Below are 17551 nucleotides of genomic sequence, written 5' to 3' on the forward strand. Positions count from 1 at the left end.
GGTGGGGTGGGAGGGGGCTGGTGCCATCGGTGTCTCCCATTCACCTGGCAGAGGGAGTGCAGCGAGAGGAAATCAAAGCCGCCGATCTCAGTGACCAAGTCCCAGGCACGGAGTCAGAGACCAAGATCCTCCTGCAAGGTGAGATGCCCTTGGCCCCAATCCCAGGGGACCCAGAATGGTGTTGGGGGGCCATGACTCCTAAGCAGGGAGCCCAGTTCCATCTAATCCCAGGAGTATTTAACCACTGTGTTTCCCGCCTCCTCTTCAGCTAGAACCCCTCCTTAATCTGCTTTATAGAAGGCTCCAGGCCGTACTTAGTTCAGCAAATAGCTTTTGCTGATAAAGAAGCAGTAGAGTTCAAGGGAAGAAGTTCTGGATTTAATCGCCTCGGATGGAGAACTGGGGCAGGAAGGGGCAAGACGGAGCTGGAAAGGCACCTTGCAACTTGAGAGCTGTAAGGTTTTGGGAGGAGACCCTTGGTTCCCTCATCTGTGATAGGGGTGAATAACAGTATCGATATCTAAGGGTTGTTGGGAGGATTAAATGAGATACTGTATGGTGTTAGAACAGAGCCTAGCCAATAGCATTAAGCATGATAAAAGTATTCATGGTTGTTGTTCCTGGAATTATTTTACCACTGGTGTAACCAGAGGACCCAGGGACCGGAGTTCCCCTGTGAAGCAGAAGCCCACTCCCACCGCCCACAAATGCAGAGCCCCCTCTAGCCACTCAGCCGTGCGTCACTTCCATCACTGACATGCTCCCAGCTGTCCCTGACCCCTTGGGCCCTGGCTGGTCAGAGCCTGGAAATGCTGGGGGCAGCCCCAGACTTGAGTGCCATCCTCACGCCCGGCTGCAGGGACCCCAGTGGCCCAGTTGACAGAGGACGCCATCAACGGGGAGCGCCTGAAGCACCTCATCCAAACCCCCTCGGGCTGTGGGGAGCAGAACATGATCAGCATGACGCCCACGGTCATCGCGGTGCACTACCTGGACAACACAGACCAGTGGGACAAGTTCGGCCTGGAGAAGCGGCAGGAGTCCTTGGAGCTCATCAAGAAGGGTGTGCGCCCCACCCGCCCCTCTGAACCCCCTCCGGCCCTGAGACCCCACCTCTCTGAGACCCGCTCCTATGAAACCCCTCCACCCCTGGACCCTGCCCCTCTGAGCCCCCTCCACTCCTGAGACGCCGCCCATCTCGAGGCCCCGCCCCTCCTCTGAGAGCACTCCCTCACCCCTCTCTGAGCCCCTCTCGGAGCTCCCTCCCCCGCTGAGGCCCGCTTGCCCCTGAGAACCCATTTTGAGAACCCTCCTCTCTCTGAATCCCCTCTCCTCCGAGAACTCCTTCCCCTTCTTCTCTCTGATCCTCCCACCCTCTCTGAGTCCCTCTCTGCTTTAAGCTCCCCTCCCTCCTATACGCCCGCCCCCTGCCCAGAGCCCCGCCTTTCCTCTCTGGACCCCTGTCCCGCCCCTCACAGAATCTTTATCCTCTTTCTAAGCCCCTCCCCTACCTGGCCTACCCACCCCAGCCACCCCCTCCACGCAGCCTCTAGTGACACTTCTCTCCTCCCTGCAGGGTACACCCAGCAGCTGGCCTACAGACAACCCAACTCGGCTTACGCCGCCTTCCTGAACCGGCCACCCAGCACCTGGTGAGTCTCCACGATCAGCTTGCTCATCCTCAGCCTTGCATCTCCCTGAGCAGGGCCTGGATCCCGGCCTGGGGTGGTCTAGGCGGGTCGCCACCCAGAGTCAAGGCACCAGCCCGCTGTGTAACCTGCAGGCAACGCTGGGCCCTGAGATTTGGGAAGGGAACCTGGGCCGACCAGGCTAGGCCCTGCCTCTCTCTGCTCATTGGTTGTCTGGGATGCCAGTCTCCGGATCCCAGAGACAATTGGCTCATGCTCTGTACCCACCCACCAGGCTGACGGCCTTCGTGGTCAAGGTCTTCTCACTGGCCTCCAACCTCATCGCCATCGACTCCCAGGTCCTCTGTGGGGCCGTCAAATGGCTGATCCTAGAGAAGCAGAAGCCTGATGGAGTCTTCCAGGAGGATGGGCCCGTGATACACCAAGAAATGATTGTAAGAGGCAGAGATTCGGAGCAGGCTGGGAGAGGAGGGCACCTGAGCATCACAGGATGGACTGGAGGAAGATTCCGTCATCCACCCACTGCCCAATTCACTGTGTGTGGGAATAGGGAAATGAGGGAACTGAAAGTGTCATTCCTCCCTTGCAAAAACCAGAGACCTATAGGACCTGGTGCAAAACGAAATTCCCCTGGCTCCCCATTGCTCTTAAACACAGAACTCAGAGCTGTGGTCCTAAAAGTGTGCTCCCCAGGCCAGCAGCATCAGTACTATCTGCAAACTTGTTAGAAATGCAAAATGTCAGAAATTCTCAGGCTGGACTCCAGATGCACCGAACCAGAAAATTTAGGGGCAACGCCTAGGAATCTTAAGTTTTAACACCCTCCCCCCCACCACCCCCACCAGGTGTGCTTAAGTTGGAGAATTGATGCCTTAGCCTGACCTTTCAGGCTTCCAGCCTCATAGCCTTACCTCCTTCTTTCCACACTCCACCTGTACTGCTGGGAGCCTTGCTCTATACAGACACAGGGCCTTTGCACATGCTGTTCCTGCTGCCTGGCATGCTAACCCCCTGCCCTCTTTGAGAGTTTACTCCTACTCACTGTTCAGATTGTGGTTCCAGCTATCATCCCTCAGGGACACTTTTCCGTGACTGAGTCACACTCCCACTGTCCTTTCTCAATGCCACATCCACTTCTCCTGTGCAGCACTCATCAGTTTGTAATTATATATTTGTTGATGAGCTGGTTGGTTCCTATCTGTCTCCCCTACCAGATGGGGAGTTCCATGAGGGCTGGGGCCGGAGTCTGGTTTTCATCCAACATCTCAACCACACCATCAGCAACATTTGCAGAATGAATGAATGAATACCAAAGAGCTTGACCCTCCTGGGGAGAAACTGGGAAGAGACCCAGCGCTGCCTTAACCGGCTGATCCTACAGGGGGGTTGGTTGGCGTGTGGGAACACACTGGTGACCCTATCCTTGTTTCCTGCTTCTCCTCTAGGGTGGCTTCAAGAATCCCGAGGAGAAAGACGTGTCCCTCACGGCGTTTGTTCTCATCGCGCTGCAGGAGGCTAGAGACATTTGCGAGGCACAGGTCAACGTAAGTGTCTCCCGCTCTCTCCCTTCTTCCTCTCCCCCACGCAGGACACATCCACCTGGGAAGGTGAGGTGTTGCTTTCGGGCCATTTCCAGTCCTCCCAGTGCGGTAACAACCACCACAGCAGCCATAAGAGTATCTAACTAAGATGACTCATCTAAGAGTGTGACAAGTTTAAGTCCTGTAATCCTTGTAACAGCCCAAGAGGTAGGCTACTCTTATTATCCCCAGTTTACGGAAGAGAAAACTGAGGCACAGAGAAATCAAAGATCAGGTCCTTTCTGCCTGCTTTACCATTGTCAGAGAGCTGTAGCCAATTTCAACAAAAGTCCCTTCAGCTTGCTTTCCACAACACTCCTACATCTGTATCCTTGCTGCTTCCCTAAAGAAAACTCAGGACACAGAGCTAAAAGGGGAGTGGGGGTGGAATCCTCAAGATTATTACCTTAGTCCGAGGGATCTTTCAGGAGATTTTTAAAGGGGTCCATGACCCCAAAAGGAAAAGCATGAAAAATGTTGGCTCATTGCTATCCCCTTTTCCTCTAGTTTTGGTTCTGAAGCAGAGAAGCTTAGAAAGACAGGCTCCTGAGAATCTGTAATCACTCCCTCTGCTTTGCCCTGGGGTTTTGAGAGTGGGTTGTTTGAATTTTAGTTGCCCTAGTGGGGAACCTCAGGACCTCCCCTTCAGCCAGCTGCTTCTCCCTCCTCAGAACCCCAGAAAAGAGCTGGAGGGGAGGGGGCTGTTACCTTTTATGCCCAAGAGGGACCCAGGCCTTCCTGGTTCCAACCTTGAAGATTTGAGAGAAATTATAGCAGAAAAGAGCACTAGAACTGTGGGGTCAGACAGAACTGACCTCAAATCCTGACTCTCAGGCACTTCCCCTTGCTGGGCCTCAGTGTGTGCATCTGTAAAATGGGTATAATAATCTTTGCTTTTTTTTAGGACTCTCTGAGTTGTCCTAGATGTCACACATGTGTCCTAGTTATCATACATGTGACCTAGATTGTACAAAAATAGATGGGAATTTTATTTTAGGGATCTAAGAATTTATCGAATTCAAAGATGAAAGTAGGGACTTCCTTGGTAGTCCAGTGGTTAAGGTCCAATCCCTGGTTGGGGAACTAAGATCCCACATGCCTGTGAAGTCAAAAAAAAAAAATGAAAATAGCCTCAGGGACACTGCCAGGATGCTTTGTTCTTCATGTTCTCACATGTCTTTCATTCCCTTCTCGCCCAATAATTCAACTTTTCCCTGCCATCCAGCCTGACTGGCAGAACATGGCCGTCTTCCTTGGCGAAATAGTCAGACCAAGGCTAGAGCTCAGATTCCTAGTGAAGGATTCTGATTGGCTCAGCTTGGGTCAGGGATTCACCCCTGGACCAATCAGCTGAGGCCAGGAAGTAGGTCTTAGTGGGCAAATATGGCTGCTTCCACTGTGGCCATGTGAATGGAAGGGAGGAGGTATTCTTACAACAGTCAATGACCCATGTAGGAGGGATAGCTGGGCAGGCAAAAGGATTGTTTCTTCTACAACACAGCATGAAGTATGGCATAGGCTGTGGAACCAGACTGCTGGCATTTAAATCAACAGGATGCTGCCCAGCTTGTGGAAGCCAGTTGTTAAATTTCCAGGACTTTGCAAGCTGGTTGTTAGAGACAATCATTGTTAAAAATTAAATTATATCAACTTACAGTTAAACTGCAAACATTAAACACTAAAAACACAGGTAATAAACACTTAAAATGTATCACTTCCTAAATATTTTGCTACCTTTTATCATATTCTCTTGAGGTTACTTTTGTCTATTGTATCTGTATGGTGGAAATATTATATGATGTTGTGTTACTGCCCATCTCTTCCCAAATCTACATTCAGTGATGCCACATTGCTAGGTTGAAATCAGCCATGATAGTATTGACACCAGGGAAATCAGCAAACACTTCAAATCATGTCTTCCCCCAATCCCCATCTTTCTGGGTCACAGTATTTTTATCTGCGCAGTAGGATAATGATGAAAATAATACCTGTCTTATAGGATTTTATGAGATTAAATGAGCGGATATATGACTGGGACATAGTAAGAGCTAGCTGTGATGATGATAATGATTGGATAAGAGGTGTTCCCTTGGTGTGCTGAATCTGCCTCATACTAGCTCACGAGTGCCTTTTGGGGACATCTCTTCCCCACTGCATGTTCAGGGACATCACATTAGTAGCTTGAAATTGACCATCGTGGAAGTTTTTACACCACAGTAATTGGCAATCTATAAACTAGCAACCCCTCCACCCACCCACCCCCCAATCCCGTGCCTCCACTGGAGAGCTGGTTGTTAACAATGTTGTTTAAACATTTACTAGCACAACACGGTATATAGACTCCCCTGCCCCCCCCCACCCCAGCACAGACTAGGTACTCAGCAACAAAGCAGCTCACAATGGGAAACCCTTGAAAATAGACAGATGCAAGGCAGATAGGTCCCAAGGACAGAAACCACCTGGTGTGCCCAAGAAGTGATGCTTATGTGATCCTTACCAGTTCTCTGTGGCAGCAACGCCCACCTGACCAGAGCACCCAATCCTCTTTCTCATAGAGCCTGGGGCGCAGCATCACTAAGGCAGGAGACTTCCTTGAAGACCACTACATAGAGTTGCAAAGACCATACACTGTGGCCATTGCTGGCTACGCCCTGGCTCTGTTGGGCAAGCTGGACGATGCCCTCGTCAACAAATTTCTGAACACAGCCACAGGTGAGGGGCAGCCTGGAGGGGTAAAGAGGGATGCATGGCTGGGGTGTGAGGGTGGCCCTCTCGAGCTGGGATGCATGGCTTTAAGCTGCACTGGGATGGACAGCTCCAAGCTGAGCTGGGATGGATGACTCTATGGTGTGAAAAGTTCTTAATGTAAGCCACACAAGAAGGTTCATTGCACAGTTTATTCAACAATGTTGAATGTTGTGTGTTGAGCACTTGCTATGACACGGCAGTGAGGTGTCATTAAGAACATGGGCTCTGACATCAGACAGATATAAATTGAAATCCCACTCTGCCACTTTCTCACTGTCTGACCTTGTACAAGTTGCTTAGCCTCTCTGGACCTTAGTTTCCTCATCTTAAAATGATACCTATGTCATAGGGTGGTTGTAAAGATTAAATGAATAATGCAAGTAGAAAAGGGTCTAGCATACTGTAAGAGCTCTATCACTGATAGCATCGTTGCCTTTAATATTGTTAATAATATCATTATCTCAAGGGTAATTAAGATCCGATAAGATAATACCATAGGGAATTCAGCACAGTGATGACACTGTATCATGTTTGCACTCACTGATAATGAGATATCTCAAGTAACATAATGTAACATATACTAAAGTGGCTTAACACAACAGAAGTTTGTTGTTGGTGAACAGCTCTCCTCCGTACAGTAATGCAGGGATCCAGGCCTCTATCTTTTCCAGGCTCTGCCACTCTGGGGCCTCAGAACACATCCCATCCAAGCTGAAGGGGAAGTAGGAAGACTGTGCAATGGAGGTGGACCAGACATGGAAGGGTCCCCATCATTGCCGTGCACATTCCATTGGCCAGAGCTCAGTCATGTGGCCATACCTACCTGCAAAGGCATCTGGGAGATGTAGTCCAACTGTGTACCCAGGAAGAGGAGGGTATGGTTCTTAGTGACAGTCTCTGCCATTGTTACTTTCTTAGGCACTTGGGACACCACAGTGAATACAGCACAGCTCCTGCCATTATGGCCTCACACTCCAGTTGAAGAAAGAAATGAGTTAATAGGTTACTGTAGAGCATCATAGTGCTGGGATGGGAGAAGCACAGGGTACTTTGAGAGACAGCAGGAAGAAGGGCCTCACCCAATCTTGGGGTGCCATTGAAGCTGAATTGTATAGGGTGGGTAAGAACCAACCAGGAGTAGATGGAGAAAAGGTGCTCCAAGTCAAGGGAACAGAATATGCAAAGGCTCAGAGGTAAGAATTAGCATGGCAAGTTTAGGGAATCTCCTGCAGTGGGGCTGCAGTTCAGAATTCAAATGGAGAAGTGAAGGTTAATGAGGGAAGAGAATGAGGCAGGAGCCAGCAGATTGAGGACCTTGAATGTGGGCCAGGACACCTGAACACCAACAGGTCTAGTATGAGTCTTTTTTCTGAGCTTTCTCTGAGCTATTTACAGGCTAGACAGAGCAGTGAGCATTATGGGGTGGGGGTTCTCCCTGCAGAAAGGAACCGCTGGGAGGAGCCTGACCAGAAGCTCTACAACGTGGAAGCCACATCCTACGCCCTCTTGGCTCTGCTGACGCTCAAAGACTTTGACTCTGTGCCTCCTGTTGTGCGCTGGCTCAATGAGCAGAGATACTACGGAGGTGGTTACGGCTCCACGCAGGCAAGTAGCCCCACACCCCCAGGCACCTGCATCCCAACCTCCTATGGCCTCCCATTAGCTTTCTGGAGAAGACACCGAGACCAAGAGAGGCAGTGCTTCTGTCCCATGAGGCAGGATGATTGGAATGAAGTTGAGAAATCTTCTTTTTTTTTAATTGCAAACCCATCTGTGGATTCTAGACTACATTCTGGATGCCTCAAGCTGTGTTCTGAGCCTCCTTTTCCATCCTGGTGTCTAGATCATGTTCTCAGGGCCCAGGTTCAGGTGTGAGCCTCTCTCTCCTCCTGTAGGTTCTAGACCGTGTTCCCATTTCTACCACGTTCCCATCTTATCCTGTCTCACTGGTGGGTTCTAGACCAGGTTCTTAATGATTCTAGGCCATTATCCAAGCCTTTCTCTCCCACTGGTGGGCTCTAGGCCATGTGCTCAGTTCCATCAAGCTCTCAGTGTTACCGCATCTTACTGTGAGTTTTAGACCAGGTTCTCAGTTATTCTAGTCTCTAATGGGTTCTAGACCATGGGTTCAGTAACCTCAAACTCCAGCAACCTCAGATTCCAGTTTAACCCTTTTTCTTTCTGGTGGGCTCTCAATCACATTCTCGGCGTCACATTCCAATTTTGGGTTCTAGATCAGATGCTTAGTGTTCCCAGATTCCAATTTTATTCTTTTTTTCATGAGTGGGTTCTAGACACATTCTCAGTGCCTCTAAACTCTTGTCTCAGACTCTCTCCTCTGGATGGGTCTAGACCACCTTCTCAGTGTGGCTAGACTTTCAGTGTTATGTTTGTACTTTCTGGTGGGTTCTAGACATGTTCCCAGTGTCTCCAAGTTCTGGTCTGAACCTCTCTCACTCAGAGAGTTCTAGGACATGTCCTCGGTATCCAGCAACCCCCAGTCGTATTCTCACCCTCTCTGGTGGGTTCTAGGTCACAGCCTCAGGGCCCCAAGTCTGATCTGAGTCTCTTCATCCTTCAGTAGATTCTAGATTCACCCTCTTTCTCTGTCATGGGCAACAGGCCACTTTTATGGTGTTCCAAGCCTTGGCCCAGTACCAGAAGGATGTCCCTGATCACAAGGAGCTGAACCTGGATGTGTCCATCCAACTACCCAGCCGCAGCTCTCAGATCAGACATCGTATCGTCTGGGAATCTGCTAGCCTCCTGCGCTCAGAAGAGGTATAGCCACCTGGCCAAACCCTCATCACTTTCATCCTCCATGCCAGTCAGAGTTTGCTAGGAGGCGGGAGGGAGGGCAGATGCCCATCACAGCCAGGGGAAGGCTTGGTTCCCAATGCTCTCTCTTCTCTCTCCCCACTCCCCACAGACCAAGGAAAATGAGGATTTCACATTAACAGCTCAAGGGAAAGGACAGGGTACCTTGTCGGTAAGGAACGGGAACCCACACCTTCTTGGCCCACCACTTTCTCTAGGTTCCTCTGCCCCAGAGGCACCCTCTCCTTCCCAAGTCAAGTGGGCTGACACCTTGTCTCCCCTCTCATCTCGCCAGGTGGTGACCGTGTACCACGCCAAACTCAAAGGCAAAGTCACCTGCAAGAAGTTTGACCTCCGGGTTTCCTTACATCCAGCCCCCCAACGAGGTAAAAGGAGTCCAGACCCTATCTGTCACCCTTCCACCACCCCCATGCTAATGTCTCCCTCCCTCTTGGATCAGAACCCAGGAAACCCCCTACGCCATCCTTCTGTCTTCTGTGTTTCTAGTCAAGAAGCCTCAGGATGCCAAAAGCTCCATGATCCTTGACATCTGTACAAGGTAAGAGATGGGTCACTGGGGTTCATCTTGGCCATCCCTCTGTCTCTAGCAAGACTTCTTACAAATAATAACTGTGATGCTTAATGCTTTCTGAGAGTGTATTGTACATCTGGTCCTGTGCTAAATGCCCACAAGGAGACAGCAAGCAGTCCTCACTTTGCATGACAGTGTGAGACTGGCAATGACAATGTAAGCTGAGTCTGTACAAAGTCATCTTAATCATCCATGAAATTACAACTGTTCCATGACCTTTATTTTATTTTTTTTTAAACATCTTTATTGGAGTATAATTGCTTTACAGTGGTGTGTTAGTTTCTGTACTTTCTGCTTTTTTAACAAAGTGAATCAGTTATACGTAAACATATGTCCCCATATGTCTTCCCTCTTGCGTCTCCCTCCCTCCCACCCTCCCTATCCCACCCCTCCAGGTGGTCACAAAGCACCGAGCTGATCTCCCTGTGCTATGCGGCTGCTTCCCACTAGCTCTCTATTTTACGTTTGGTAATGTACATATGTCCATTCCACTCTCTCACTCTGTCCCAGCTTACCCTTCCCCCTCCCCATATCCTCAAGTCCATTCTCTAGTAGGTCTGTGTCTTTATTCCCGTCTTGCCCCTAGGTTCTTCATGACCTTTTTTTTTTTTTAGATTCCATATATATGTGTTAGCATATGGTATTTGTTTTTCTCTTTCTGACTTACTTCACTCTGTATGACAGACTCTAGGTCCATCCACCTCACTAGAAATAACTCAATTTCGTTTCTTTTTATGGCTGAGTAATATTCCATTATATATATGTGCCACATCTTCTTTATCCATTCATCTGTTGATGGACACTTAGGTTGCTTCCATGTCCTGGCTATTGTAAATAGAGCTGCAATGAACATTTTGGTACATGACTCTTTTTGAATTATGGTTTTCCATGACCTTTAAAAATTTTAGTCACAACATCAAAAACTCTCACACTGCCAGTTTTAAAGGTCTGGAGAAACGAAAGTATAGTAAGATTTGTTGAGTACACTGTAATTTAAAACATCAGAACACTGAGACAACAATTGGTTGGGTTCCTTTTTCCCCCCTTTGTAAAACACTTATCCAAAGCACTGTGGTTGGGACAGTGTCTCCTTTTTTCTCTTTGTCTAACTTATGAGATAAAGCCAGCATCTTTTCGTACCATAGTGAATTGTCACGTTCTCTTCTAAGTTTGGGTCAACTTCCAATATTTCATTCTTTGAGCTTTTAATGTCATCAGATATCCAAGAGACCCTTTAATGTGATGATGGTTTTTGCTGGCGTCCCTTCCTCTGGGACATCCACATCCTTTTTGTCACAACCACTTTCCTCACTTGTGTTGATCAGTTTGCCTCACTAAGTTCCTCTGACCACGTAGCTCGTCTTGCAAATGGCAGCAGAGTCAACCTCCCCGTTGTCTTCTGTTTTTTCTCTAACTCCATTTATGTTTTACTCAAAGTTTACTTCCAGTGTTATCACTCTTCATTTCATGGCTGTGCTTTCATCTTTGTTGGCCAATTCCCTCTTTCAATGATCCATTTTTGTAAAATGTCACACAGGTTTTTTCCACTGTGAGAGAAAGGAGTGACACGACTCACTCCTTGCTGTGTGTGCGCTGAATAATGGATGCTCAGTGACCCAACAGACTCTGAAAGAAGGGATGTGATTGGTCACTGGTTGTGAGGTGCATCTGTTATTTATGAAGTGATTGGTGGAGTGAAGAGCTAGCAACAAGATTTGTACTTTATGTCATTATTCACGATGAGTATACCGTGGTACTGAAATCTGAACCATGGTGCTGAGGGACTGGTGCTCTTGAACTAGACCATGGTAACGGAATCATGCAAAGTGAGAACGTGCCCGTATGCTTATATCTTCATTCTCTAGAACTGAGGCAGGGAGAGGGGTTAAGTAACTCATCAAATGTCACAAAGAGCTGGGATTTGTACCCAGGCAGTTGGGCTTCAGAACCTGAGCAATTAATCACCTTGGTCATTACGCTACATTTCCTGTATTCCCCTTGGGGGAATGTTTCCTAAAATCGAACCTCACTCTATGCTGCTCTGTGGGAACTGGAGACCTCAGTCCCTGATATGACCCCCTTGTTCAGGCAGTGACCCCACCTTAGGGCCCAACCCCTCTCCCCCTGCCCCATCCAGGTACCTGGGAGACCAGGATGCCACTATGTCAATCCTGGATATATCCATGATGACGGGCTTCTCTCCTGATATGGACGACCTCAAACTGGTATGAAGGTCTTGGGCTCGGGGGCTGGGATCCATGGGAAGGAGCCCAGGGTCTGGAAGGAGCTGGAGGGAGGGAAGGGGATGCAGGAGGGATTTTCACAAGCCTCACCCTTCCCCAGCTGAGCACTGGTGTCGACAGATACATCTCTAAGTATGAGCTGAACAAAGACTCCACAAAGAACACCCTCATCATCTACCTGGACAAGGTAAGGCTTCCACTGGCATCTTGACCCCTACCTGGCTGGCCTTTGCTTCTCCACTGGCCTTGTCTCCAGGTCAGGCCAGCCCCAGCCTAGGGGAGACAGGGTCTGGGATGCTGGTGTGGGAGGAAAGGGCATGTAAAACAAGGTCAACCCACCTTCTAGAAGCATCTCACCTTTTTTTAAAAAAAATTTATTTATCTTATTTATTTATTTTTGACTGCGTTGGGTCTTCATTGCTGCACGCGGGCTTTCTCTCGTTGCGGTGAGCAGGGGCTACTCTTCGTTTTGGTGCGCAGGCTTCTCACGGCGGTGGCTTCTCTCGTTGCGGAGCACGGGCTCTAGGCGCACGGGCTTCAGTGGTTGTGGTGCACGGGCTCAGTAGTTGTGGCTCGTGGGCTCTAGAGCGCAGGCTCAGCAGTTGTGGCACACGGGCTTAGTTGCTCGGCGGCATGTGAGATCTTCCCAGACCAGGGATCAAACCTGTGTCCTCTGCATTGGCAGGCGGATTCCTAACCACTGCGCCACTAGGGAAGCCTGCAACTCACCTTCTGACCACTCATGTTCCAACCTCATTTTTCACTTGCTCCCTGCAGCCTCTTCTCATCAGAGTCTTGAACAACCATTGAAAAAAACCACCTTGGTTTAAAACAAAAAGTGCTCGGTGGAGAAAAAGGACTTCCCTTGCTCCCACCCCCTAGCATTTCTCTCTTCTCTTATTTTCTCTCCATCTAGCCTTCTCTTGCTGTCTTTATCTTGAACATAATTCCTTCTCTTTCCTGCTTATTTCTTCCCCTTCTCGTATCCGCATATCTTCCCTGCTAACTCCCTGTACCCTCACCCCATGTTAGTCAGCATAAGCAACACTAGCTACTATAATAAAACCCCTAAGAATATGGGGGTCTCAACACAAGAGACTTGTATGTCCCACTCGTGTAAAGTCCAGCTGGTACGGGAGGTAAGGAAGGGGACTTCTGCTCCATGTGGTCACGCAGGGATCCACGTACCTTCCATCTTGGGGTTCTGTAATCCCTAGGATTCTGGACTCCTCTGCTGGATCCATCCTTTCTAGAAGAAAACGGGGTTGTGCATGAGATGGGGTTTTTGGGTTTTTTTTTTGAGATGGGTTTTTTAATGGTTTTCTTTTTTGTATTTTAATTTTTGTACCTTAAAATTTTTATATAATTTCAACCTTACAAATTTCACAGCACAATGAAGAAGTTCCATATAACCTTTACCCCAATTCACTAATGGTTAGCATTTTCCTCCAAATATACATGATGCCTATGTATATGTACATATATATGTATATCTGTTTCCTTCCTTCATCTCTCCCTTCTTCCCTTTCTTTTTTCTTTCTTCCTTTCTATTTATTGCAACTTTATTGAGATTTAATTGACATATAACATTGCGTAGGTTTAAGATGTACAATGTAATGATTTGATATGTGTGTATATTGGGAAATAATTAACATTGCGTAGGTTTAAGATGTACAATGTAATGATTTGATATGTGTTTATATTGGGAAATAATTACCACAATAAGGTTAGTTACATCCATCCCCTCACATAGTTATAAAGTGTGTGTGTGTGTTAAGAACTTTTAAGATCTAATCTTTTAGCAACTTTCAAATGTCTATTGCAGTCTTGTTAACCACAGAATGTGTTTAAGGATATAGATAGCAATCCTTGGCCAGAACGCAATCACATGGCCGCATGGAACTCAAAACATGCTGAGACGTGTAAACTAGCCATGCGCCGTGGAGAAAAAGAAATGGATTTGATGAACTGCTCATTAATTTTTGGCAAAGATTCCTGCTCCCCCCCATCTTGCCCACCCATATCCTTCCTTGAGCCCTCAGTTTCTCCACCACTGCTCCAACCTCCAGACCCCATGCTGGACTTCCTCCCATGTCACCCCCTTGACCAACCTCCTCCTCCTTTCCAGGTCTCACACAGCCTGGAGGACTGTCTCTCCTTCAAAGTTCACCAGTACTTCAACGTGGGGCTCATACAGCCTGGGGCAGTCAAGGTGTACTCTTATTACAACCTGGGTGAGCAGCTGTCCTAGGGCCTGGGGTCCCAGGGATCTGGGAATTAGGAGTCTAGGGGTCCCAGGAATGCAGGAGTTAAGAGTCTGGGGGTCCCGGGAATCCAGGGGTTAGGAGTCTGGGGTTCCCCAGGGATCTAGGAGTTAAGAGTCTGGGAGGGTCCCGGGAATCCAGGAGCTAGGAGTCTGGGGGTCCCAAGAATCTAGGAGCTAGGAGTCTGGCGGGTCCCGGGAATCCAGGAGTTAGGAGTCTGGTGGTCCTGGGGATATGGGACTTAGGGGTCTGAGGGTCCCAGGGTTGGGGACCTGGCCTCAGCAGGTCTGATGGACTGGAGTTGGGAAACTGAGCCCCCCCAGCTGTGGTCTCTGGGGTGGAGGCCCTAGCCCTCGCCATCTCGTCTGCCCACAGATGAAGTTTGCACCCGGTTCTACCACCCGGAGAAGGAGGACGGGATGCTGGACAAACTCTGCCACAAAGATACATGCCGCTGTGCTGAGGGTGGGTGCGCAGGCGCCAGGAGGGGTGGCCACGCCCACTGGACCCCTGATTCCACGGGGTGGGGGCGGTGACCCGGGAGGGCTGGGCATACTCGTGGGTGGTAGGCCCTGAACGAGAAGCGGTACTTAGACCGTGTCCCCCGCCCACCCACCCACCCCACAGAGAACTGCTTCATGCAGCACACGGAGGACGAGGTCACCCTGGAGGACCGGCTGGACAAGGCCTGCGAGCCGGGCGTGGACTATGGTGAGTCTGGCGGGGGCGGGGCTGGGGGTGCGCGGGCGGCGCGCGCATGCGTGGTTGTGTGTGAGCGGAGGTGTGACGGCGCGTGTGGTCATTGCTACGTGTGGCTGTGGTTGTGTGTGTGATGTGTTGTGAGGGGCTCTGATTGCACGGGGAACCGTGGTCATGAGGGGGATGGTATGTGGGCGTGTGTGAGAGAGGAGTTTGTCCGTGGACAGGAGCAGCTGTCGTTGTGCCTGTGACTGTCGTTGTGGACGGCTGTGATTGTGTGCATGGCTGTGAGTGTGGCTGGGTATGTTACTGCGGTGGGGGGCGGGCAGGGGGCTTGAGCCTGCCTGGCTGTGGTCCTGCCCCTATCGGATTGGGAGGGGCTGGGTGACGGCGCCCCACAGACAACCCTGCCCAGGACCCACGCTGTCTTCTTTCCCCCGCCCACAGTGTACAAGACCAGACTTCTCAGGAAGGAGCTGTCGGATGACTTTGACGATTACATCATGGTCATCGAGCAGATCATCAAATCAGGTTAGCCCTGCGTCTGCTGTCTTTCTGCCTCCCCCTCCCCCGTGTCCGTCCCTCCCCCCAGCTCAGCTTCCCTCTCCCTCCCCTTCAGGCTCCGATGAGGTGCGAGTTAAACAGGAGCGTAGGTTCATCAGTCACATCAAGTGCAGACAAGCCCTCAAACTGAAGGAGGGGGCCCACTACCTCGTGTGGGGCATCTCCTCTGACCTGTGGGGAGAGAAACCCAAGTGAGTGCCCGCACTGCGCCTGCGCGTGCCCGCCTCCCCCCCCCCCCGCCGCCCTTCCCCTCCCCCTCCTGACCTGTCTCTCTTCCCCCAGCATCAGCTACATCATCGGGAAGGACACCTGGGTGGAGCTGTGGCCTGAAGCGGATGAATGCCAAGACGAGGAGAACCAGAAACTGTGCCAGAACCTGGCCAACTTCACCGAAAACATGGTGGTCTTTGGCTGCCCCAACTGATCCCACCACGATTGTCCACCAAATAAAGCTCCAGTTCTATTTCACAAGTCTCCCAAAGTCTGGAGCTCTTTGAGAGGGGGAGAGGCAGCTGTGATCCCCCGCTGCCTCACTTGCAGCTCAGCTCCATCCTACAGGAACTTCCTGTAGTTCACCTGCAAGTTCGCAGGCTTCCTCACCTATGGCGCATGTGCCTGCCTCACCTGCACCTAGCCGGAAGAGCACCTGCATCTTCCCCTGAATCTCAGCTGCACCTCAGCTCCATCCGTACCTGAATTTTCATTTGCATCCTCACCAGCAGCTCACCGCTCCTTCACCTGCGTTCTCACCACCTTCCTTACCTGCCTCTTTATTGCACTGTCACCTGAACTCTTACCAGGATCTCATCTGAATCTTCACCTGCTCTCTCACCTTCACACTCAACCTGCACACTCGCCTGTATTTTCTGCATCTTCACCTGCTTCCCCCACCTACATCTTTACCTGTAAACTTACCTGTGTCTTTACAAACATGCTTACCTATACTCTCACCTATCTTTCCACTTGCCTCTTCACCTGTAATTTCTCTGCATCTTCATCAGTGTGAGGACCTGCATGTTTACCTACATTCTTCTCTGGATGTCTTCCTGTATTCTTACCAGCGTCCTTATCTGCATCCTCACCTGCGTATTTACCTGCCTTCTCACTTACACCTTCCCCTACGTCTTTACCTATGTCTTCACCAGCATCAGAACTCACCAGTCCTCTGCCTTCTCACCTTCATGCTCACCTGCATCCTTACCTGCCATCCTCACCTGTTCTCATCTTCATCCCATTTGCTCTCATCTGCAGCTCACTTTCACTCCATTTCCCGTCTCACGCATCCCATTTGCATCGTCTAGACTCACCCCACCCTCCAGGTCACCACTTTGTAGATGGGCCTGAACAGACTGGTAAGATTGTGTGAGGCGGCTGGGCCTGGAGGGGGCGGTAAAGGTCAGGCAGGGTGATGTGTCCAGCTGGAGCCCTGAGGGACCAAGCCAGAGATGTGACTCGTATCTCAGCGGTTGAAGAAGGAGTGCAGGGGCTGTTGTGGTCACAGCCTCACCAGAAACACATGGTGGGGCAGCAGCCACAGTTGAGTGAGGCCACTGGCTGTCAAGGGGCCCCAAGTGCCTCTTCTAACTCCACCTGTGGTCCCTTGAGGACCGTTGAGGGTGGAATCCAGGCTCTGACTCGGTAAGGTCATCACAGGAAAACCCCCCCGAACCTGGAAGTCACGCCTGCATAGCCCCCTTCCCCTAAGACCCTGGGTCCTGGAAATCCCCCCTCCCAACTTCAGGAATGTTGGGGAAATTGACTCACAGCCTACCCCCACTCCTTCCAGCCTCTAGTTGCCGGACAGCCCCGTCAAGGGGAGACACAGAGATCCTCATTACTCACTAGGTGTCACAGCTGACATCTGCCAGGCCCCCCTGCCCTCCTTTATGTGCAATTTTTTGTTTCTTTTCTTGCTCTGTTTCTTTAATGTGTGGGATGTTTTTGTTTTGTTTTTTGTTTTTTACTTTTTTTTTGGCATCTATGTTTCTAGGCTGTGAACAGCGCAGACAGGACCTTACATTCTAAAGACAGCATGGAGTTGATTTCAGACAGTGAGGGTATCCAAAAAGGAAAGGAGATCAGGGTGACCTGGGAAGCCTGCCTGCAACGGGGCCAGCCAGCGAAGTCACTTAGATTGAAGGATGGTTCAGTTTATGTGTCAATTTTGTTAGGCTATGGTGACCAGTTGTTTGATCAAATACCAGGCCAAATGTTTCTCAGAAGGTTTTTTTTTTTTGAAATATTTTTACTTTTTATTGAAAACTGCACTGAACACTAAATGTCCACCTTTACAATAAACAAATACAGTAATGGTAACACACTAAAATAAAACATATTTCTGATAGCCATTATTTTTCTGTTTGGGACAGTTTTGAAGGTTTTTTGGTCACAAAAC

At 49.8% G+C, this 17551-nt stretch overlaps 1 protein-coding gene across 1 annotated transcript in view; it reads left to right on the forward strand.

Moving 5' to 3' along the window:
* Positions 1-15621, forward strand: part of C3 (complement C3) — a 34913-nt gene extending 19292 nt beyond the window's left edge. The window contains exons 23-41 of the mRNA XM_027085716.1: positions 52-138; positions 860-1063; positions 1577-1652; positions 1924-2083; positions 3095-3193; positions 5785-5941; positions 7419-7582; positions 8600-8758; positions 8907-8966; positions 9090-9180; positions 9302-9353; positions 11524-11611; positions 11730-11816; positions 13758-13863; positions 14269-14358; positions 14521-14604; positions 15040-15123; positions 15212-15347; positions 15439-15621. Of these exons, the coding sequence (XP_026941517.1) occupies positions 52-138; positions 860-1063; positions 1577-1652; positions 1924-2083; positions 3095-3193; positions 5785-5941; positions 7419-7582; positions 8600-8758; positions 8907-8966; positions 9090-9180; positions 9302-9353; positions 11524-11611; positions 11730-11816; positions 13758-13863; positions 14269-14358; positions 14521-14604; positions 15040-15123; positions 15212-15347; positions 15439-15580 (2126 nt within the window). The 3' untranslated portion in view covers positions 15581-15621. The remainder of the gene's footprint in view (positions 1-51; positions 139-859; positions 1064-1576; positions 1653-1923; positions 2084-3094; positions 3194-5784; positions 5942-7418; positions 7583-8599; positions 8759-8906; positions 8967-9089; positions 9181-9301; positions 9354-11523; positions 11612-11729; positions 11817-13757; positions 13864-14268; positions 14359-14520; positions 14605-15039; positions 15124-15211; positions 15348-15438) is intronic.
* Positions 15622-17551: the final 1930 nt, after the last annotated feature.

This window comes from Aethalodelphis obliquidens, unplaced genomic scaffold (assembly GCF_003676395.1).
Source record: "Aethalodelphis obliquidens isolate GAN/ISIS:26980383/991018 unplaced genomic scaffold, ASM367639v1 scaffold53, whole genome shotgun sequence".
NCBI classification, from domain to species: Eukaryota; Metazoa; Chordata; class Mammalia; order Artiodactyla; family Delphinidae; genus Aethalodelphis; species Aethalodelphis obliquidens.